Source organism: Oncorhynchus kisutch, linkage group LG8, assembly GCF_002021735.2.
Source record: "Oncorhynchus kisutch isolate 150728-3 linkage group LG8, Okis_V2, whole genome shotgun sequence".
NCBI classification, from domain to species: Eukaryota; Metazoa; Chordata; class Actinopteri; order Salmoniformes; family Salmonidae; genus Oncorhynchus; species Oncorhynchus kisutch.
The window spans coordinates 64,055,885-64,080,357 of NC_034181.2; the positions used below are offsets into that span (position 1 = coordinate 64,055,885).

Sequence of the window (24,473 nt, forward strand, 5' to 3'; positions counted from 1 at the left end):
AGCATAAATACTGGAGGCTGAGACAGGAGGGGTCAGGAGACACTGTGGCCCCATCCGATGATAGCCCCGGACAGGGCCAAACAGGAAGGATATAACCCTACCCACTTTGCCAAAGCACAGCCCCCACACCACTAGAGGCATATCTTCAACCACCAACTTACCATCCTGAGACAAGGCCGAGTATAGCCCACAAAGATCTCCGCCACGGCACAACCCAAGGGGGGGCGCCAACCCAGACAGGAAGATGTTGTTGCCATAGAAAACACAAAATAGTTCCCCAGGCAGGCATATTGACTACAATCAGAGACCGAATAAACACATGGCTGAAATTAAAGTATAGAAGGAGATGAAGGAGGATCTTGTAATGGGCATGGTTGGAAAAGTCAGAACTCTGTGATTGAGTTTCAATTTCCCTGGCTGCACCAAAGCCTTTGCTATTTAATATGGTCATAATACGCACAGGCAGAGACAGCAAGGGCAGTTCGTTGCTCTAGAGCCTTTCCGTTCACCTTCACACTCCTGGGCCAGACTACACTCAATCATATGACCCACTGAAGAGATGAGTCTTCAGTAAAGACTTAAAAGTTGAGACCGAGTCTGCGTCTCTCAAATGGGTAGGCAGACCATTCCATAAAAATGTAGCTCTATAGGAGAAAGCCGTGCCTCCAGCTGTTTGCTTTAGGGACAATTAGGAGGCCTGCGTCTTGTGACCGTAGCGTACGTGTAGGTATGTACGGCAGGACCAAACCGGAAAGATAGGTAGGAGCAAGCCCATGTAATGCTTTGTAGGTTAGCAGTAAAACCTTGAAATCAGCCCTTGCTTTAACAGGAAGCCAGTGTAGGGAGGCTAGCACTGGAGTAATATGATATTTTTGGGGGGTTCTAGTCAGGATTCTAGCAGCCGTATGTCATGGCTTTAGAAGCTTCTGGTAGACTAATTGACATCATTTCAGTCAAGTGGAGGTGTATTTCAAGGCCTACCTTCAAACTCAGTGCCTCTTTGCTTGACATCATGGAAAAATCAAAAGAAATCAGCCAAGACCTCACGAAAACAAAAACAGAATGCACTCCCAGGAATCCTAGTTCCACAATAAATGCTTGATTTGTTCGATAATGTCCATTATATATGTCCAAGTAGCTACTTTTGTTAGCACGTTTAGTACACAAATCAACACTTGTGCAGGTCCATCCGAACGTCGGACGTAAACTTCTAAAAGTTATATTACAGGTCGAAGAAACTTGTCAAACTAAGTATAGAATCAATCTTTAGGATGTTGTTATCATAAATCTTCAATAAAGTTCCAACCGAAGAATTCCTATGTCTGTAGAGAAGCCATGGAACGCAGGTCGCTATCATGTGAAATGTGCATGACCAGGACCTGGCTCTCTGCCAGACCACTGACTCAAAGAGCTCCCATCCGGCTCCACAACACAGTAGAAGCCTCATTCAAGTTTCTAAAGACGGTTGACATCGAGTGGAAGCCCTAGGAAGTGCAACTTTATCCATATCCCACTGTGTATTCAATAGGGACTGGGTTGAAAATCGACCAACCTCAGATTTCTCACTTCCTGTTTGGATTTCTTCTCAGGTTTTTGCCTGCCATATGAGTTCTGTTATACTCACAGACATCATTCAAACAGTTTTAGAACCTTCAGTGTGTTTTCTATCCAATACTAATAATAATATGCATATATTAGGAACTGGGACTAAGGAGCAGGCTGTTTACTCTGGGCACCTTTCATCCAAGCTACTCAATACTGCCCCTGCAGCCATAAGAAGTTAAATAGCTTTTTAAAATTATAAACTTGGATTAGCTAACACAACGTGTCATTGGAACACAGGAGTGATGGTTGCTGATAATGGGCCTCTGTACGCCTATGTAGATATTCCATTAAAAGAATCTGCCGTTTCCAGCTACAATAATAATTTACAACATTAACAATGTCTACACTGTATTTCTGATCAATTTGATGTTATTTTAATGGACAAAAAATTTGCTTTTCTTTCAAAAACTGACATTTCTAAGTGACCCCAGACTTTTGAACGGTAGTGTACATATCATAATTTCCCCCTTGAACTGACTAAACTCTTGGTATTTCTTCACTAGGAAAACAAATTCGACAAACAACCACAAAGACAAAAACGTGCGCCAGAGGAATACGAAATGAGAAGCTACTCGTTACAGTGAGTATTCTGGCCTTTAGAAAAAGGAATCTAAGGCTTATGGAAGTCAACATTGAACTAAGTGATATACTGTAGGAATGTGATCATGTGCACAGGGTATACTAATTCCTTCCTCCCCCTGATTTTCATTAACAGATGACTAACTGCATATCTTGACCACATGAAGGTATCTGAGGAGGGAGCTCCAGGCAATGTTAATGAAGCATATCTCGTCTCTCTCTTATGAGAAAAAACAATAACAGCGTAACACTGGCAGAAAAGAACAAGATGGCTGTCTTAAGCATGCCTTATTCAGTCTTACATGAACAGTCCTGGACGGAGAGATGACTAATTCCATCACGAAAGGTGTGCACATCTTTTTTTGTGTGCCGTTTGATGTCTCTTTTATTCATTTTATCATGTCCTCCAACCAGAGGTGATCCTTTTTGTATTTACATATCATGTAAAACGCATGCAAATTATTACGCAATAGGATGCCCAGAATAGACTTTGTTGTTTTCCCTCATGTCTGTGTGGCTATTTTGCATCCAAAGGAATTATGTTTTTTTATGAAATTGTCCTGAACTGAAAAATACTGTTATATTCTTAAATAACTTTGTACAGCTGATTCATTAAACTATGTTTGATTTAGTGAAAGGAAAGTCCACTCTTAACAGCCATTATAGTGAAAATGTGATGCAAGGGATTCAAAGTCTGGCAGTATTTACTTGAAAATGATTATAGAAAATGACTACTATATATCTATCTAGTTATAAATAAAATTACAATTAAGTGTTTATTTTTCAGAGTAACTTAGGATGTCTTGTATATGTTGAGGTACGAGTGTTCAAACAATAGCAAATACTGTATGTGAAGAAAAAAATACATTTTATATTTCCCAACTTAATTCATTCATTTTTATTTTTCTGAAATTGTACAGCATGGCTATTATCCTATGCAATATGTATTCATATATAGATATATTGGGGGTAGTTTGTTTTTCTCAGTGAAGCTTTAATATTGTGGGATCACTTGGAAGCTGGTATAGCAAAATGCACTGCTGTAGCTGCATGACTCCTGTCCTATAAATACAGTGTATCCATGTGTATTGCAGTGCAAATGGACCGACATTAGGCTGGAAATGGAAGGAGCTACGGTATCTCTAGCCACAATAAAACATCAGACCAATAACATACGAGACCAATACATTTTTGAAAATAAAAGGCTCCAAAATACATTTTGTTTCTTTGCCTCGAAAATCCTTTCTAGAAACCGCAACATTTATGCCGGTTTAAATATCCTCCTACAACACAATGGTCACTATGTTCCAGCACACATTTACAAAATCAGCAGCATGAAGAACAACACATCCCCCAACCCACCTCCCACATGTGTACCGTGTGTAGTGAGTTGACCTGTCTCTCTCTGCTGTTTGTGTTGATGAGCTTCAGCTCCTCAGTCCTGGAGCACCCTCCTCAGCTCCCCCTCCACCTCCTCCACCAAGGCAGGGAAGCTGGGGTCCAAGAGACACAGGCGGACAAAGGGCTCCAGCTCCCCACGGGACAGAGAACTGTGGCGGTACACCAGGGGCAAGGACAGACCATGCTCGCCCAGGAAGTGCTGAGACAAAAATAGATAGACCAGGGACCTGTTCATTTGTTTGTATACAATTAAAGCCATGATATTGGCTAACTATATCCTCCCAAGTCAGTTAGGTGTTCATTATTTCATTGGCCTACCCTACACTTCAGTAGTGGCGGGGAATAACTACAACCCCATGAAGTGTAGGTTACATTCAAGCTCAGTGGGTGAGAGTAGTAATGTTAAATAGCTACTATTTATTCACCTTGCGCGATCGTCAAACTCCATCAAGTGATCATTACATGAATCATCACCCTCAGCATTCATCTATCTAATCACTGTGTTGTGTCAGTACCAACCTACCTGGGTAAGACGTTTGATGGATAAAGAGCCCTGGACGACCTCCGGTTCAGTAGCCATAGCCTCCCCAGCACCCGCCTGATGACAAGGTTCAAAGAGATGATACTAATGTCACAGGACTTTACAGGGCAACACACCAAGGGAGGTTAAGCTGCATCATAGCTGCATCCTTTATTGAATGATTTCCCTCAGTCATCATGGCTCATTCATCCTCACTGACAGCTTTTTCAAATGTGTGTGATGGTGTTTATTGTTGGTTTAATTTCTCCCCCTTCTGTGTGGGGAGGTTAAGGATGAGCATATTTCACATTGTCATTGATTCATACATAAAATCCATATCAACCTAGTTGGTTCCAGGGCCATTCAGTATTAAACAAGCTATATTGTTTTCATGCCTCTAAATAGCACCATCTAGTGGGTGATTCTTACTGTAACAACAGCAACTTTAATACCTCAACTATAGTTTGCCTCATACATTATGAAGAATAACATTCTTAAAATAAGAACAGCTTTAAAGGTGAAAAAAACAAACATGCAATGCACTCATTTCAATTAGATAATGTATTGCAGGAGCTGTTCCAAAATACACTTTCATGATACAATACGTAGCTACATGTTTTCAGTGTGTATGTGTTGTTGAGTACCTGTTGATTCTGTGCAGTGGTCTTGGTAGGGGGCTGATTGGGTGTTGGGGGGCAGCTGAGTGGTGGTGGTGGGGGCCCCCTCTGTGTGGTGACAGGCAGGTACTCCTTCAGTCTGAGTACTGCACTGCTACACTCCTCCAGGGCCTCAGCCCTGCTGCCACTGAACTGCATCCTGATCAGACGGCTCTCCCCCTGCACATACCCAGCATTGTTTCTTCTGAGAGCTAGCCAATATCTCCTCTTCGAATGCTACTAAGACAATCTTAACAAGCTTGACACGCCACTTACAATTCATCAGTGGCACTTATCTAGAACACTTATTTAGCCTACATATCACTCACAAGCCAGGCCCTTGGCAGAACATGGGCAGCCAAAGCACTGCTTACAGCCAGCTAGTTGTTCCAAGACTGGTAAAATGCATCGTGTCAGGCCTCAGATCCCCTTAAATCAGGCCATTTAATGACCAATTACACTGTTGTCTCAGCACAGCCACCCCTGCCAAACATCAGGTCTGCCACGCTCATGTCAGTGTGAAATCTGGCTATGGTAAATAAAGCTGCCACTATACAAATTGCTGAGGAAATTACAGACTAAAATTCCGGTGTTGCCTTGTAGTCAACATTAGCCTAAGTTTCATATAAAACTAGGTGCTAGAATAATAATACAATTTGGTATGTAGACTCTTGTATACTTTAGCTAGCTACTATTTAAAAATGGGTGTTGTTTCTTAAAGCAAATAAAGGCTTTCGCAACCCACCTTAACAGTCAGACGGAACAGCAGGGTATCTGATTTCTGCTGAACTTTGAGGTAGCTTGGAGCATCAAGTAAGGAAAACCCATCCTGAAAAATGTGGAATCACAACAATCAGACAGACTAACAATTGTAAACAAACCAACAGTCAAAAGTCATAGTAGCAAAATCAAAGTCATATGGGATAGGGCACATAGCTAATCCTCATGTCTTCAATGAGACAAACAAGTACATTTAATAGTATCAGACGGAGCATGCAGCAATCACAGCTCTACGTTTGGTTAGCAGGAGCTGGAGCAAATCTCAAATGATCTGAAATGACATAAGTACGCCAGCAGGGGGCTCTATTGACTCAGGAACCCATCCAGACCCTGTGACCAGCATCATGCCATCAGAATGTCTTTGGAAAGATAACTTCCATCTCAAACAACCAGCTGTTGGAGGCTGAATGTTGTTGTACTAAATATTAGTTTTGATTGAGTCATAAGGTGTGTTCGAATACTCATACAAACCGTACTTTTTGTGACGTGAATTGAGTATAGAAACTTTTTCTTTCAACAATAATTTGTAAAAATCCAAATAAAAAATTATGCGTTTAAACACTGTTTCCCATGCTTGTTCAATGAACCATAAACAATTAATGAACATACACCTGTGGAACAGTTGTTAACGTTAAGACACTAACAGCTTATAGACGGTAGGCAATTAAGGTCACAGTTATGAAAACTTAGGACACTAAAGAGGCCTTTCTACGGACTCTGAAAAACACCAAAAGAAAGATGCCCAGGGTCCCTTCTCAACTGCGTGAACGTGCCTTAGGCATGCTGCAAGGAGGCATGAAGACTGCAGATGTGGCCAGGGCAATAAATTGCAATGTCCGTACTGTGAGACACCTAAGACAGTGCTACAGGGAGACAGGACACACAGCTGATCGTCCTCGCAGTGGCAGACCACGTGTAACAACACCTGCACAGGATCGGTACATTCGAACATCACACCTACGGGACAGGTACAGGATGGCAACAACAACTGATTGAGTTACACCAGGAACACATAATCCCTCCATCAGTGCTCAGACTGTCCGCAATAGGCTGACATAGGCTGGATTGAGGGCTTGTAGGCCTGTTGTAAGGCAGGTCATCACCAGACATCACCGGAAAGAATGTCGCCTGTGGGCAAAAACCCACCGTCCCTGGACCAGATAGGACTGGCAAAAAGTGCTCTTCACTGACAAGTCGCGGTTTCGTCTCACCAGGGGTGATGGTCGATATTCGCGGATTAATTTGGAAGTGGAGGGTCCATCATGGTCTGACAGTGTATCACAGCATCATCGGACTGAGCTTGTTATCATTGCAGGCAATCTCAACGCTGTGCGTTACAGGGAAGACATCCTTCTCCCTCATTTGGTACCCTTCCTGCAGGCTCATCCTGACATGACCCTCCAGACTGACAATGCCACTAGCCATACTGCTTGTTCTGTGCGGGATTTCCTGCAAGACAGGAATGTCAGTGTTCTGCCATGGCCAGCGAAGAGCCCGGATCTCAATCCCATTGAGCACGTCTGGGACCGATTGGATCACAGGGTGAGGGCTAGGGCCATTCCATTGGGTCAGAAGTTTACATACACTCAATTAGTATTTGGTAGCATTGCCTTTACATTGTTTAACTTGGGTCAAACGTTTTGGGTAGCCTTCCACAAGCTTCCCACAATGAGTTGTGTGAATTTTGGCCCATTCTTCCTGACAGAGCTGGTCTAACAGTCAGGTTTGTAGGCCTCTTTGCTCGCACACGCTTTTTACATTCTGCCCACAAATGTTCTATAGGATTGAGGTCAGGGCTTTGTGATGGCCACTCCAATACCTTGACTTTGTTGCCCTTAAGACATTTTGTCACAACTTTGAAAATGTGCTTGGGGTCATTGTCCATTTGGAAGAACCATTTGTGACCAAGCTTTAATTTCCTGACTGATGTCTTGAGATGTTGCTTCAATATATCCACATAATTGTCCTCCCTATGATGCCATCCATTTTGTGAAGTGCACCAGTCCCTTCTGCAACAAAACACCCCCACAACATGATGCTGCCACCCCAGTGCTTCACGGTTGGGATGGTGTTCTTCGGGCTTGCAAGCCTCCCCCTTTTCCTCCAAACATAATGATGGTCATTATGGCCAAACAGTTCTATTTTTGTTTCATCAGACCAGAGGACATTTCTCCATAAACTACAATCTTTGTCCCCTTGTGCAGTTGCAAACCGTAGTCTGGCTTTTTAATGGCGGTTTTGGAGCACTGGCTTCTTCCTTGCTGAACGGCCTTTCAGGTTATGTCGATATAGGACTCGTTTTGCTGTGAATATAGATACTTTTGTACCTGTTTCCTCCAGCATCTTCACAAGGTCCTTTGCTGTTGTTCTGGGATTGATTTGCACTTCTCGCACCAAAGTTCGTTGATCTCTAGGGGACAGAAATGACAGCTGCGTCGTCCCATGGTGTTTATACTTGCATACTATTGTTTGTACAGATGAACGTGGTACCTTCAGGCGTTTGGAAATTGCTCCCAAGGATGAACCAGACTTGCGGAGGTCTACCATTTTTTTCTGAGGTCTTGGCTGATTTCTTTTGATTTTCCAATGATGTCAAGCAAAGAGGAAGAGTTTGAAGGTAGGCCTTGAAATACATCCATAGGTACACCTCCAATTGACTCAAATTATGTCAATTAGCCTATCAGAAGCTTCTAAAGCCATTAAATAATTTTCTGTAATTTTCGAAGGTTTTTAAAGGCACGGTCAATTTAGTGTATGTAAACTTCTGACCTACTGGAATTGTGATACAGTGAATTATAAGTGAAATAATCTGTCTGTAAACAATTGTTGGAAAAATTACATGTGTCATGCACAAAGTAGATGTCCTTGCCAAAACTATAGTTTGTTAACAAGAAATTTATGGAGTGGTTGAAAAACTAGTTTTAATGACTCCAACCTAAGTGTATGTAAACTTCTGACTTCAACTGTACCTAATGTTAGTTGGCTACTAATATATCGAACTTGACAGCCAGTATTATTAACTATCTGCTATCTAACTAATTACCCAACATTTATTGACTTGATAATTTACAAAATTCATAGCTAAGTGGCATGGACATTGTTCATTCTGGCTATCTACCCCGATTTCAGAGCACTCTCGCGCAGAATAACTGATGAATTCACAAATGCTCAACACCCGTTGAATATGGCCGGTGTCAGTAAACGTTGGCAAAAGAAAGCATAAATATATTGTTGCCATCAGCAGTTACTGTCACCAACACTCTAGATAACATGAAAACATCATAATCAGCTCTGCTAGGGCAAGTAAAATGGTCAGAGTGAGGTGTTCTCTCAGTCTCATTTGTGTCTGGAAGTAGCTAGCCAACGTTAGCTTGGGTGCTTGACTGCCGTTGAACGCTCGGATCAACCCTACTCCTCGGCCAGAGCGTCCAGTGTGCGCTCTGAACGCTCCAAACTTATGAACGGACAATCTGACAATTTGGATTTACAAACACCCAGAGCACACTCTGGCACTCCAAATTGAATTTACGAACACAACCGAAATCGTAAAATGTTTAGCTAGTCAGTTATTATGCTAACAAGCTAGCAAGAGGTTGCATAGCAACAGCATCAACTTCAGGTAGACAGGCAAAGCTCTAGTACGCTCAACTGAAACGATACGGTTTGTTTACAGTATACTAAAATGAACTAATAGTATATAGTATGTAGTAAATACTCATTAAGTATGTCGTATATAGTATGTTAGTATGGGTATTCGAACACAGCTAAAGTCTGAAATCTCTAGAAATCTCTCCATGATTAGGCTACAATGAATAAAAACAGGTGTTAGTTTAGTTCCAAGTATGAATCAGCACTTTTCTAACCAAGTGAAAAATGACACTTCCCTGAATACTTTCAGATGTCATCTGACACCTTACAATTTATAACTATTTAACATCAACTAAAGTACAAATCTATTTCAACACTATTCTGTTTAGTAGTTTCTTCAGCATTGGAATTTGCGTTGAAATGTACCAGGGAAATATAGGTCAATAATACCTGCTGTGTTGACAGGAGACAGTAGTTGCGTTTTGCACATTATTAATGATAGAAAATGTGTTGGACCTTGTCCTGAGCACGGGGAAATGCTAGCTTTATGACAGGATATTTGGAATAACATTTTACCATAGCAACATATCCTTCTTAGTGATATAGATACTGCAAGTTATGTTTCTCCATTTCAAATGGACTTCAGCACAATGGAGGGATGGATACTCTACTCAGCTCTCTTACATAAAACATTACACTTCAGCTCCGTACTTCCAGATTCAAAACAGATTTCAATTTTCCTACTCCGCTGAGATGTTCTGAAGGGATTACATCAAATTTGTATTTTTAGTTGAAAATTATCATATCAGGAAGGCATCACATTACATAATTTCAACAAGACTTGTCAAATCATTCTGAGGCATAGTCAATCGTTTTCTGAGTCAGGTTGAGAGGTTCCATTTTCTATAATCCCAATCCCCTCCTTCCTCCAAATACTGAGAGAAAGACCCTATTAAACCATATCTTAGAATCAGGAGTAATCTGGATGATGATTACTCAATAACCCTCTCTCTCCTCCAGCATGGTGCATCCTAATATGGCATCATCATTCAGTTGGGACTCCCCTGGCATCAGCCACCGTGTACTACTGTAAACTCCCTTTATTGAAAGATACTCAAGAGCGTTACGATTAAGGGCGCCGATCTATCAATGACCGCTATCCCCTTTTGTCAGAGAGCACTTTGTGTCCTGACCTGAATAAGCATGTAGCCTTGCCTGGCACCCTGGCTCAGCAAGATGGCAGTAGCCACTTTCCATCCATCACTTGATGTGGCATAGCGCAGCTATGGCCCTTGTGTTTCTACAGCAATTTCTGCTGAGTCTCTCAGCTGCACACAGAGTCTGGCAGTGAACCTTGAGAAGACACAGGATAAACTGCACACTAACACAGGCACTATTCTGTAGACAGAACAGTGGTGGCAGGCAGCCTAGTGGTTAGAGCGTTGGACTTGTAACTGAAAGTTTGCAAGATCAAATCCCCAAGCTGACAAGGTAAAAATATGTCCTTCTGCCCCTGAACAAGGCAGTTAACCCACTGTTCCTAGGCTGTCATTGAAAATAAAATTTTCTTCTTAACTGACTTGCATGTAAAATAAATCAAATAGAAAGTACAACAGCAACATTGCTGGTGTTCAGTACTTGTTTTCGTTCCCTGTGTTTCAAAGGACTTGGAATCAAGTAATTTCTCAACATTGTTGCAAAAACATACAATTGTATCCATAGCTAGGCTATCTGCCTATAAGCCAAATAGTGGAGATCTAAGCTTAGACTAGCCCTTGATAAAAAAAATAAGTGTACAAAGTTGAGTGTACAAAACATTATTAACACCTTCCTAAAATTGAGTTGCACCCCCTTTTAACCTCAGAACAGCCTCATTTATTTGGGGCGTGGACTATGCAAGGTATTGAAAGGATTCCACAGGGATGCTGGCCCATGTTGACTCTAATGCTTCCCACAGTTGTGTCAAATTGGCTGGCTGTCCTTTGGGTGGTGGACCATTCTTGATACACACAGGAAACTGTTGAGCGTGAAGAACCCAGTAACGTTGCAGTTCTTGACACACTCAAACTGGTGCATCTGGCACCTACTACTATTACCCATTCAAAGACACTGCAATCTTTTGTCGTGCCCATTCACCCTCTGAATGGCACACACACACACACAATCAATGTCTCAATTGTCAAGGCTTAAAAATCCTTCTTTAACCTGTCTCTTTCCCTTTATCTACACTGATTGAAGTGGATTTAACATGTGACATAAATAAGTGTTCATAGCTTTCAACTGGATTCACCTGGTAAGTATGTCATGGAAAGAGCAGGTGTTCCTAATTTTTTGTACAGTCAGTGTAATTAGGCCAACAGGTTGGACAATAACAGTTATTATGTCTATGGAGTGTACATTTGGCAATAATTTGGTATATAATAATGAGTTATTGAATATATTGAGGGAATTTTTATTTGTATTTGATCTTATTTGGATACATTGATATTTGGCCTAGAGATGTGCATGTGTGAAATGTGCAAGTGTAACCGATGTGAAATGGCTAGCTATTTAGCGGTGGTGCGCGCTAATAGCACTTCAATCGGGTGACATCACTTCAATCAAGCTCTGAGACCTGAAGTAGAACTTCCCCTTGATCTACATAGGCTGCGGCTTTTGTGGCGCGATGGGTAACGACGCTTCGTGGGTGTCCGTTGTCTATGTGTGCAGAGGGTCCCTGGTTCGAGCCCAGGTAGGATAGAGGGAAGGAAGCTATACTGTTACACGAGTCCAGCTCAAAGACGGTAAAAACTAGATTCAGATCCATCCAGGAATTACTTGACTATTTAGGTGTAGTTAGACCTCAACTCAACTCACTTACCAGAAGATCGTGGCCTTGGGACACCAACATATGACCAGATTCCACAATGGTGAGCATCAATTCACCCGCGCTTTCACTGGGCTCAAACATCTAGAGAAGTTTCAAGACACATTTTCAACATCTACAGCTGGATGATTCACATCACATCTGAGACAAGTTCATTCACTAACCATAATGTAAAGTGTAGGCCTGTAAGTATTTTATTTACTAATGTAGTAAACTAGCCTACATTTGTAAACAACGTTTTGTTAGCCTATCTAGCAAGTGGGATTAGGTAGCTAACTTTAGCTAGCGTCATCTCCTACAACACAGACGTTGGACAAAATTCACGACTAGACAACTTCATGTCACCTTCCATGGATTACCGCCGTCTTCTTTGGTCCCAGGCAAAAAACGTCCAAAGCGTTTCAACGTCCATATAGATTTATGTACAGTTGCCATTTGTAAAAACAATTCTAATAATAATATATATAAATATCTCAGAAGAGCTATATATCAGAAATTCATGAGTCACGCCTGTAGATTGGGTTTCTGTGTGCGCGCATGCGCTGGGTTCTGGCTGGGGATGCTAGAAGTGCGCCTTTTTTTGTGCTAGCCTAGCACACTAGTTGCACCTACTCAACTCGAACCTAATCCTCAGGCTCAATTGCTCAACCTTTGATTCGTTTAGTGATGTGTTAGCGGTGCTGGGTTAGAATAGAGACCACGTTTACATGCGCACAGTATGCATAGCGCATACACCGCTTAAAGTCTTGGATAAAGTGTTTACATGCACCTTTGATATCCCGCTCACGTGCATCTCTGTACCCATGAATAAACAGAATATTCCCCATTTAAATTTATATAGAATAGTAACTGAAATATGGACACTGACTGTAGGTCAATAACCTCTCGCAAATATAATATTAACTCATGCAGAATTATGCATTTCTTGCAGTGTAATTATACAACAAATGTTAATTTAGTCTCAGGAACAGGAGTGGAGAAATATGATTGATTTATTTCAGCCTCTCTTTAGAAAATGTGAATGAGCATGTCATGTAATGTGTTATGTGTTATACAAGCAGTATTTCACCAGTGGTGGTTGCTGATGTTTAAGATGAGGGAGGCCAATATTTTTTTTAGGAGCATGGCCATATTTCTATTACAGCATATTGGATGACTGTAATTCATATTCCATTCACCCAGCTCAATGTAACATCGATAGGTTTAGGCCACTACATGATCCTCAAATTTTGCCAATACCAATAATGAGGTTGCTAAAACCTAGCCTACGAATTAAAGTTTACAACGTAGGTGCACAGGTCGAGAGAAAAATGTGATTAATACAGGTGACAGTGACACATTCAGTACCGCCTTGCACACTCTTGCTTGCATCTAGCTGATATAGGGTGTAATCATTAGTCCACCAGTTGGAAACAAGCGTTTCTATTGGATAAATTCAAGTATATTTATCCCTGTTTCGATCTGTTTGCTTCTGTTGAAGAAACGTCAATCAGCAGAATCGTGGGAATGAATACACCCTTGATGACACGCAAACACAGTTCACTTTCATAGCAGTCACATACAAACAGCATGAACATTTTGATCGTTGTATAATTCCTTCTCTCATCTACACGCTTTCCTCCTCCCACCTTTTCCGTTAGCTTCTGGATTTCAGTACACAACACATCAGCTGTCTGTGACAGCTAACCGCTACACACAGCCTACATTGTTGTCACCATATTAGCTAACAACATTAGAAATGTCATAGTCAATATAGCTACTAGAACTAACGTGTTAGTAAACCTGCTACAATCATGCAGTACAGTGTACAGTCAGCAAGAAGTTACACCCAGTAGCAATCATTTAATAAAACCAAAAGCTTACCTTGGACTTGGAAGAGTTCAAGTGTTGGATAGCCATAGCCAGATAGCTAACATAGTATTCCTCTGTTTGGTCCCGGGTGTTTTAGTAGGCTAAACTAGCTAGCTAAATGAAAGTGAAAGTGAAAAAAATGTATAGTTCTTTCTCTCTCTCTCTTGCTTTTCCTTCATTTTTAAGGAAATTAATTTCTTCAAAACTGTTCAACTATTGACTTTCTCTCTCTTTGAGTCAACTACTCACCACATGTTATACACTGCAGTCCTAGCTAGCTGTAGCTTATGCTTTTAGTACCAGATGTATTCTCTTATCCTTTCATTTGGTGGACAACATTGCAGTTCATGCTGCAAGAACTCTGATAGGTTGTCCTCCAGAAGTTGTCATAATTGCTGTGTAAGTCTATGGAAGGGGGTGAGAACCATGAGCCTCCTTGGTTTTGTATTTAAGTCAATGTACCCAGAGGAGGACGGAAAATGGTGGTGCTACCCTCAGAGTGCTGTTGAGCCTACTGTAGACCTTCATTGCAAAACGGTTTGTTTTAATTATTTATTTGGTGACGTGAATATATTTAGTATAGGCCTAGTTTTAGCAACCCCCAAAAATATTTTTTTTAATGTTTCACTTTATATATATATATATATATATATATAAAGTGAAACATTAAAAAAAAAATATATATATTTCCCCCCCTTTTTCCCCCCAATTCCGTGGTATTCAATTGGTAGTTAAAGTCTTGTCCCATCACCGCAACTCCCGTATGGACTCAGGAGGTCGAGAGCCGTGCGTTCTCTGAAACACAACCCAGCCAAGCCGCACTGCTTCTTGACACACTGCTTGCTTAACCCGGAAGCCAGCCGCACCAATGTGTCGGAGGACTGTTAAACAGTCACCACTAACATTGAGTGGCTGCTGCCAACACACTGACTCAACTCCAGCCACTTTAATAATGGGAATTGATGGGAATTGATGTAAAATATATCACTAGCCACTTTAAACAATGCTACATAATATAATGTTTACATACCCTACATTATTTATCTCATATGTATACGTATATACTGTACTCTATATCATCTACTGCATCTTTATGTAATACATGTATCACTAGCCACTTTAAACTATGCCACTTTGTTTACATACTCATCTCATATGTATATACTGTACTCGATACCATCTACTGCATCTTGCCTATTCCGCTCTGTACCATCACTCATTCATATATCTTTATGTACATATTCTTTATCCCTTTACACTTGTGTGTATAAGGTAGTCGTTTTGGAATTGTTAGCTAGATTACTCGTTGGTTATTACTGCATTGTCGGAACTAGACGCACAAGCATTTCCCTACACTCTCATTAACATCTGCTAACCATGTGTATGTGACAAATAACATTTGATTTGATTTGATTTGAAACACCGTACACCTGGTCTACCGTGTCAGCGTGCATTGCGCCCGGCCCGCCATAGGAGGCGCTAGTGCGCGATGGGACAATAACATCCCTGTCTGCCAAACCCTCCCCTAACCCAGACAACGCTGGGCCAATTGTGCACTGCCCCATGGGTCTCCCGGTCGCGGCCCGCTGCGACAGAGCCTGGACTCAAACCAGGATCTCTAGTGGCACAGACCTTAGACCACTCAGGAGGCACTATATTTATTTTGATGAAATTCACTGAGAAGGATGGTCCTCCCCTTCCTCCTCTGAGGAGCTTTAACTGATTTTCAACCACATAAAATATGCACCCAAGACGAACTGAAGTCTTATCAGAAACTTGTTTCATGGTTTTCTCAGCTTTTCATTTCCTTTAAAACCGGTCAAACTGATGACATTTGGATATTTTGCACAGGACCAATCTTTCCACTGTTTTGGAGTTTTCTTCCCGGTCCCTAAACAAAACAGACAACTTTACCATTGTTACCTAGATTACTAATGCATTCATTCTATCGATGTAAGACATTATTCTGCTGAGCACTACTTTATTTAGTCTTCTGGGGCAACAAGTTATGACAGAAGAGAAGCTGCATGTATCTTAACTATAGTTAACATAGCAAATGTCGAACAAAATGTCTGAAATTATAATATGGCCTACCAAATGTTGGAAATTATAAGCAGAAACATGTCTAAATTAGGGGTGAAAGTAGCCAGTAGGCTATAAGGTCCAGTGTGGAGTATCAGCAAAATAAATAATTATTATTTGAAGTGATTTGTTTGACAATCAGATGTAAACATCATCACACCATGATATGTGAAACTGAGCCTGCGCAGACTGAGAAAAACAACAGTAAAGGGGATAAGCTGTTTACATGCCTCAGTATCCCGTCTACGGTCTGCATATCCCAGGCATCTTATCCGAGTTTCTCATACCAGGGATACAAGATTTTTCGGGTTATTGTGAACGGAATATGATGTTTATGTGTCAACAATTTTTTTTTATACCCGAATAATAACAGGATATTGGTGTGCATGTGAACGTGGTCAGTGTAGTGTACAGATGTAGGATCTTAATTTGAGCCATGTTTGCTACATCAGGAAAATAATCCTGGAAATGTGAATTATATGTGGATTACAATGAAATTACAAACTTCATAAGCTTTTTAAACCTCAAATATAAGTTTTACATTTCCTGCATTACATTAGGCTATATCATTAGGCTATAGGCTAACAAACGGTATAATGGGTCTGCACTGAAAAAGTCACATAACGCTTACTTAATTTTTAGGTTTATTTATTATTTTTACTGCATAAGGGATAGTGTACACAGACGTTTCGGCTTGCAGTCTTCTTCAGTGTGTAGGTAAAAAATGTTTTATTCAAAACCGTATTTGTAGGGAAAAACCGTTGAGCAGCAGGTGCTTCTAATCAGGGTTGCCACTCATCTGCCAATCAGGGATGTGGCTTTTCTGATCTACCTGTATACCACAAAGAAATTCAGAATTATTGGGTATGGGATCGGCCACGAAGGGCAATTGAGGGCATCAGGCGTGAACCATTCATGAATCAATTGCCTTAGGTGTCTGCTCACTTGGATACATTATATCAATTCATGAGATGGCTTACCACAGCCTATATCCTTTTTTAACATTCATTAAGTTGATTTCATTTGTATCATGTAGGCATTGTTAAAGTTGAGCAAAATAGACAAAAAATACATCTCTATAACCCTTTAACCATGTATATTTCATATACATTTTGAAAAAACGTGGACATGTTTGGTCTGTGAAAGTTATCTTGATAAATCACCTGTGCTGTATGGCATTAAATTAGTGCAGCAGTTTCCCTTACCAGCTGATCATTCTACCACAGCTTCTGTCTGTATATTCTACAACCTGATGAACAAAAGCATGAAGAATGGCATAGTAGCGTAAGTATCACCTTTGGACACGCATAGCCTGGGCTGGCATAAAACAATCCCGAGGGGATATACTGTTGAAGTCGGAAGTTTACATACACTTAGGTTGGAGTCATTAAAACACATTTTTCAAACACTCCACAAATTTCTTGTTAAAACAAACTATAGTTTTGGCAAGTTGGTTAGGACATCTACTTTGTGCATGACACAAGTAATTTTTCCAACAATTGTTTACAGACAGATTATTTCACTTATAATTCACTGTATCACAATTCCAGTGGGTCAGGAGTTTACAAACACTAAGTTGACTGTGCCTTTAAACAGCTTAGAAAATTCCAGAAAATTATGTCATGGCTTTAGATAGACTAATTGGCATCATTTGAGTCAGTTGGAGGTGTACCTGTGGATGTATTTCAATACCTACCTTCAAACTCAGTGCCTCTTTGCTTGACATCATGGGAAAATCAAAAGAAATCTGTCAAGACCTCAGAAAAAATGGTAGACCTCCACAAGTCTGGTTAATCCTTTGGAGCAATTTCCAAATGCCTGAAGGTACCACGTTCATCTGTACAAACAATAGTATGCAAGTATAAACACCATGGGACCACGTGGCCGTCATACCGCTCAGGAAGGAGACGCGTTCTGTCTCCTAGAGATTAACGTAGTTTGGTGTGAAATGTGCAAATCAATCCCAGAACAACAGCAAAGGACCATGTGAAGATGCTGGAGGAAACAGGTACAAAAGTATCTATATCCACAGTAAAACGAGTCCTATATCTACATAACCTGAAAGGCCGCTCAGCAAAGAAGAAGCCACTGCTCCAAAACCGCCATAAAAAAGCCAGACTACGGTTTGCAACTGCACATGGGGACAAAGATCGTAGTTTTTGGAGAAATGTCCTCTGGTCTGATGAAACAAAAATAGAACTGGTTGGCCATAATGACCATCGTTATGTTTGGAGAACAACCGTGATGTACAGTGGTGGCAGCATCATGTTGTGGGGGTGCTTTTCTGCAGGAGGGACTATTCACAAAATAGATGGCAACATGAGGAAGGAACAATATGTGGATATATTGAAGCAACATCTCAAGACATCAATCAGGAAGTTAAAACTTGGTCGCAACTGGGTCTTCCAAATGGACAATGACCCCAAGCATACTTCCAAAGTTGTGGCAAAATGGCTTAAGGACAACAAAGTTAAGGAATTGGAGTGGCCATCACAAAGCCCTGACCTCAATCCTATAGAAAATGTGTAGGCAGAACTGAAAAAGCATGTGCGAGCAAGGAGGCCTACAAACCTGACTCAGTTACACCAGCTCTGTCAGGAGGAATGGGCCAAAATTCACCCAACTTATTGTGGGAAGCTTGTGGAAGGCTACCCAAAAAGGTTTGAACCAAGTTAAACAATGTAAAGGCAATGCTACCAAATACTAATTGAGTGTATGTAAACTTCTGACCCACTGGGGTGATGATATGATGATATGATGAATGAAATAAAAGCTGAAATAAATAATTCTCTCTACTATTATTCTGACAATTCACAGACTTAAAATAAAGTGGTGATCCTAACTGACCTAAAACAGGGAATTTTTACTAGGATTAAATGTAAGGAATTGTGAAAAACTGAGTTTAAATGTATTTGGCTAAGGTGTTTGTAAACTTCCGACTTCAACTGTAACTTTAAAAGGACACGATAGCTATTCAAGAATTGGGGAGAGCTTTGCTTATTTGCGGTTCTCGCTCCTACAGACTGGTCTCATAGACTAGACATATTACTATGATATGTTACATGGTTACATAAGATAGAAGGTTACTTATGGCAAATAATGAAAGGAGTGGGGTTGTTCGAGGTGGATGTATAACGCGAAGACGTGTTCGAATCTAATTACGGAAACTTCAGCATTTTAACAACTTTTCGCTACTTTTTAACTGCTTAGCATGTTAGCTAACCAGTGCTTGACTTGGACTGAAATAGGTGCCGATACTGTTTATATTTAGGTGCAGGAGCTCCACTTAACTATTCAGCTAATATCCCTATAAGTGGAACAGGAGCTCAAGCAGTAGAACAGTTAAGGTGCCGGTAGTCAGTGAGCTCTTGCCCAAGTCAAGCTAACCTGATCCACTTTTTTAAACCTTTATTTAACTAGCCAAGTCAGTTAAGAACACATTCTTATTTACAATGACGGTTACCCCCAACCGCTCTATGGGTCTCCCAATCACAGTCAGATGTGATGCAGCCTGGATTCAAACCAGGGACTGCAGTGACGCCTCTTGCATTGAGATGCAGTGCCTTAGACTGCTGGGCAAGTTGGAGCCACCCCTTCACCTAACCCTAATTTTAACCCTTCCCCGAACCCTAACTTTAACCTAACTCCTAACCTTAATCCCTAACCCCTCATGCTAGCTAGTGTTAGCCACCGTGCTTCTAGGGAGTTTTTCCTAGCCACCGTGCTTCTACACCTGCATTGCTTGCTGTTTGGGGGTTTAGGCTGGGTTTCTGTACAGCACTTTGAGATATCAGCTGATGTACGAAGGGCTATATAAATAAATTTTATTTTATTTTATTTGATTAGCCACCACAAATTGGAATTCGTAACATATCCTTTTCCATATTTGTAACATATTATATGAATTGCAAGTCGTAACATATCATAGTAATTTGAAACATATCATACAAAATGGATGATGGACATCCACAAATTAATACATACCATATGAAAGGTAACATATCATACTAAATGGAGTGTCTCAGATTTATGTAGACTACAGAGTAATACGAAATGCTCTAAAACCACGTTGGCTCCTATGGCAACCCATCAGCTTCATGAATATTCATCCTACCAGAATGCTTGGGACAATAGATGTCAGCGGGTCCTTGGATGCTGCTGCTGATGTAGCCTATGGTGCGTGATTGCATTGCATTGTTTATTATTGAGAGGCAGCTGACACAAATCTGGAGGAAAAGAGCATCCCTCCTTACGCTGTTCATGACCTCCTCGTCTCATCTCTGTCAGTCGGCACGTCCCTCACATATGCTAAGGTGGCTTCTACCAGATTTTTCCCCCTCACTTGGTGCGCACACGGTTTGAGCGTACGTGCCTACCATGAGTGTTATGGTGAATCGGACTGTCAATGCAGCGAGAGAAGGCATATCTAAACTGTAAGGTAATGATCGAGAGAGGAGCCTCTTCCTGTATTTGCACCAGAAGAGCCACAGCCGCCCGTGTCATGTGTATCAGTGTAATGCTTTCAGGGTTTGAGATTAGCTCCAGACTGGTCGCTCTCACTCACAGATAGGGAGCTGTGTGGTTCGTGGCTATACTTCTCAACAATAACCATCCTATTCTGGACATCTATTGCATTTGAAATTGTTCGTTCCGTCTCAATGTCATAATGGACAGGTTGCACTCCTCCATGCGTAAAAGGCTCTACAGTTTGCCACAGCATATTGGACAGAAAGCTTATATTATGGGCGAAGGAGAAGACGGCGACAAGGACACCCGGAGGAAGAGTATTAGGATGAAACCCTTGCCGTCACCAACCTCCAGAGGAAGCCTCAAAGGCATCGGGGAGACCAGAAGTGGAGACACGGTGATCATGGAGACAGACATTGGGAGACCAACGAAGACCAGTTTAAACGGAGATTGTCGGAGATTTCGTGGCAGTTTCTCCTCCATCACCAGTCGGCATGTGCACGACTCAGACTCGGCGGAGCAGAGGCGCCTCATCACGGAAGGGGACGTCACCCCGAGCGAGGAGAGCCCCCCCGGAGCTATTGGCGGTGGGGCGGACCAAGGTGCGCAAGGCGCCAGCGCTGGTGGTGCTGGTGGTGCCCAACATGCTTCTCTTGACCAGGAATCAGGGTTCATAAAGTTGGATGGCATTGATCAAATTTCGCCGGACGACGAGAGATTGTACCAGGCAGGATTCATACACAGGCAGTTTGGGGCAATGCTGCAACCGGGGGTCAACAAGTTCTCCCTAAGGATGTTTGGGAGCGAAAAGGCGGTGGAACGGGAACAAGAGCGGGTTAAATCCGCCGGATTTTGGATAATTCACCCGTACAGTGATTTCAGGTAACTACCTCCATTGTGCTCTGGTCAGACGTCAGAGCGTCATGCGCGGATGAAGTGTGGGCAGGATGCGTCCATACACACTCACCTAGCCTTCAAGGCAAATGAAATGGGTACTTTATTTTCAACTGATAATTTCACTATCTCGATATCAGGTACAATGGCAAATGCATTAGTGATAGGGTATTTAATGATGACATAAGAAAATGCCATCATCTCGGATATAAAAGGATACATTTTGTTTATCCCTAATTCTGTACATAAATGTGTGTGGAACAATTTGTTTAATGAATTGAAAACAAATCAAAAATAATTTACACGTCTAAGAATGACATAATCCCATGATACTTACTCTTCATTTTAAATGTATTTATTAGACATCAGCTATAATAACTTATTCAACATTGGACATCTAATAATAGTCTAATAAATGTAACGTGGCATCAGAATAATGTGTGGCAGGAACAGGCCAAACATCACACACATAGATGGTTCTCAAAGGTGTCTGTTCATTTTCTTAAACAGAATCAATGGAAGTGTACCAATGTAATATTCTCTCTTTTTCATGAAATCCAAGTTATATTCAGGGAAATGATTTATCACTAATCAATGTACAGCAACTCTATTGGCTTTATGTGAGGTGATGTGCTAATGACTGATGACCCCCCCCCCCCCCCCCCCCCCCCACCCCCCCCACCCACCCACACACACACACACACACACTAGTATTTAAGGTTTCAGGTTTCATGTGTTAAAAATTATCATAACCAGTTCTACCTATAAATGACCAGTATCGTTCTTCAAGTTTTCATATGAGGTATACATGGAAGTGCAGCCTCATTCTCTTGTTATTCATTAAGTATTGCCCTTGACTATGACATTGGCTATACAGTACAGTGCATGCATGTGATGCATGGCTTCAAATGTAAAGCACAGGATTGCTTAGCATTATGGACATTGTCCATTATTGATGCTATACGTCAAGGGCCTACTGGCCATATGTCCAAAAACATAGAGTGAATTCTGAAGTATATCCATAGAACGGGTGGAACATTATGGTGGAACATTATGGTGGAACATGGCTACAGAGAGTATGAGTTACAGCACAAACCCATATGAATGTAGCCTGCATTTATAAAGCATTTTCACACATTTTCAAAATAAGTAGTGATCTTTATAATCCCAATAATGTAATTAAGTTAATAACAACCTCTTACACAGGTTTAATTTCTTTAGTGGATTGTAATCATTCAGCTCATGCATGTAATATAGGATAGATTAGGAGGGAATATTTTATTAAGGATATTTTTTTTCTCCAAAAGTGGATTATAGTATCGCAGCAACCAGATAAAAAGTTTGATATTGCAATAGTAATATTTGTTATGCATAATTTAAATAGTAAATATATATTGTACAATATCATACTATATTATATTAAACTATATTACAGTTTAACGCAATTTGAAACAAATTATAGTAATATACATGAATGCTGATTGTTCTTTCATGTATGAGTTCAACCAAATTATCTAAAATTCATGAAACATTTGAGAGGTGATCTTAACCTACCTAGTCACCATACTTTTCAGTATTCTGATACGTTCAAAAATATTTAGGTCATTGACACATTTTGTCTCTGGCTGCCATATTGGGGATCTGTATCAGCGTTTCAAGGACAATGAAATGGCGCATGAAAACTTTTTCAAAAGTTGACCTCTGACCTCATGCTTACCTTATTCTTTTGAGGTGACACTGAATTGTCAACTGGACATACACAATCTCTAATCATATAGTTAAAATAAAAGCCTGCAGCTATTGACATTACATGCTGGCTAATGCCTTTATTGTTACCAGACGAAACGCTAAGTGCAAAAATGTATCATAGTGTTGTGAAAGACAATAGCAGAAGCCTAATTGCCCAGCAGATCTTTCCCTGTCCTTGACATTGGATCTGATCCAGCTAGTTTGTCTTTGGTTCATCTACTGTACACTGATATAATGATATACAGTAATGCCTCATCCAACCCCATCACCTGTCACACAAGCAGAAGGTGTGTCATAACAGTAGTGCTTCAAGAACAAGACCAGGTTTGTCTCGCTTGCGAGAGACAAGTCTGCGTGACGAGTGTTTACAGGCAGGCTAGGCTGGCGGCCAGAGTGGGAGAGAGGGAGCAGGCAGGCAGCAGTGTCAGGCAGGCAGACACAGCCCAGGGCTGTGGATAGAGAGAGAAGTCTCAGGGAAAGGAAGGCACTCTCCATGGAAAACAGACTGATTTATCTGCTTGTTTCCCCATTGGTCTTGTGAATCTACACAGACATTCTGCTGCCTTCACATCACAGGATGGTGCACATTTCTCAGATGCCTGGATTACTTAGCTCAGGCTGCCAAGAAAAGAAATGGGATGTCATTTGCTTTACCTTTGCAAGAAGTGTATGTGTCTGTGTGTAGGTGTGTGTGTGTGTGCACTGTGCAAGTGACCGTATATAATAGTAGAAATGCATATCTGTGTAAGTTGGGAGTTGAATCATACGATTTATTGTACCATCATTTTTTATTTGTTTTATCCAGGGATATTTTCCAACAGTGTTGAGTAACCTTCATAATACACAGTATTCAGTAACTGGATCACTGGATTCCTTTTGTCTTATTGTCAGTATTCTGATTATGTTTACACATTTCATACCAATGTTATTGGATGATTTCTTTCTCAGTGGGGAGTATTGGTATTCAGCGAGGGCTAGATCACAGATGCTGCAATCAATTACCTGGCTCTTACCCCTCTCTCCCTCCACAAGGGCCATCATCTCCTTTCCCAATGTGACCCCTCCCACCTGTACCACTACAGATAGCACCTCCTACACTAAAGTCACTCCTCTGTCTTCCACACCTGCAATTGCCTCCCACTCTTGCTATAATTACCTACACTCCCTACTCCACTCTTTCCCCTTCTAAAGAAGTGAGGCGAGAGTTACTCTATAGACAGGAGTCTGCCAGTTCTATTATACCCCCTCCCTCTGTAGCTACAGTCTCTGACTCCGCCTGGCATCCAACACATCATAATGTCCAGTGGCCATGCCTGCCAAGTGGCATGAGAATCAGGTCAATCACTTGCCTTGCTCAGTGTGTGTGGGAGGGTATTACTGTATATCGGCGTAATTATATTTGAAACATTTCAGCTAGCTGACAGCAGTTTACACG

The 24,473-nt window shown here is 41.2% G+C and overlaps 3 protein-coding genes across 8 annotated transcripts in view; 2 read left to right on the forward strand and 1 right to left on the reverse strand.

The window, feature by feature from the left end:
* LOC109895427 (neuroplastin) overlaps nucleotides 1–3,399 on the forward strand; it is a 37,736-nt gene extending 34,337 nt beyond the window's left edge. For 2 of the 4 annotated variants that reach the window (XR_004210869.1, XM_020489090.2), the window contains 2 exons: nucleotides 2,109–2,185; nucleotides 2,321–3,399. Coding sequence is in view for 3 of the 4 variants with exons in the window: in XM_020489090.2 (XP_020344679.1) it covers nucleotides 2,109–2,169 (61 nt within the window). In the remaining variant the exon portion in view is untranslated. The remainder of the gene's footprint in view (nucleotides 1–2,108; nucleotides 2,186–2,320) is intronic. The other 2 variants (XM_020489089.2, XM_020489091.2) reach the window with 1 other exon arrangement.
* Nucleotides 3,068–14,042, reverse strand: rec114 (REC114 meiotic recombination protein). 3 transcript variants are annotated; one of them, XM_020489092.2, is made up of 6 exons: nucleotides 12,341–12,702; nucleotides 11,990–12,079; nucleotides 5,507–5,590; nucleotides 4,750–4,941; nucleotides 4,109–4,183; nucleotides 3,068–3,784 (listed from the first exon to the last, which is right to left on the reverse strand). In XM_020489092.2, exons 1-6 carry the CDS (start codon nucleotides 12,428–12,430, stop codon nucleotides 3,620–3,622), a joined length of 696 nt encoding a protein of 231 aa, XP_020344681.1. In that variant the 5' UTR covers nucleotides 12,431–12,702; the 3' UTR covers nucleotides 3,068–3,619. The 3 variants fall into 3 exon arrangements, with proteins under 3 accessions (XP_020344681.1, XP_020344683.1, XP_020344684.1); XM_020489094.2 differs by lacking the exons at nucleotides 11,990–12,079; nucleotides 12,341–12,702 and adding an exon at nucleotides 13,859–14,042; XM_020489095.2 differs by lacking the exons at nucleotides 11,990–12,079; nucleotides 12,341–12,702 and adding an exon at nucleotides 5,733–5,808.
* A 6,200-nt stretch (nucleotides 14,043–20,242) lies between these two features.
* Nucleotides 20,243–24,473, forward strand: part of LOC116374867 (potassium/sodium hyperpolarization-activated cyclic nucleotide-gated channel 4) — an 81,702-nt gene continuing 77,471 nt past the window's right edge. The window contains 1 exon segment of the mRNA XM_031830827.1: nucleotides 20,243–21,277. Within this exon segment, the coding sequence (XP_031686687.1) occupies nucleotides 20,595–21,277 (683 nt within the window). The 5' untranslated portion in view covers nucleotides 20,243–20,594.

Bases quoted from the DNA above. Each gene is read 5' to 3' on its own strand.
- rec114 (XM_020489092.2), bottom strand. From the start codon at position 12,430: ATGGCAACTGTACATAAATCTATATGGACGTTGAAACGCTTTGGACGT. The intron at 12,080-12,340 runs GTGACATGAAGT...AAACTTCTCTAG, and splicing joins ACGGCGGTAATCCATGGAAG to ATGTTTGAGCCCAGTGAAAG. The intron at 4,184-4,749 runs GTACTCAACAAC...CCTTGTCATCAG, and splicing joins CCACTGCACAGAATCAACAG to GCGGGTGCTGGGGAGGCTAT.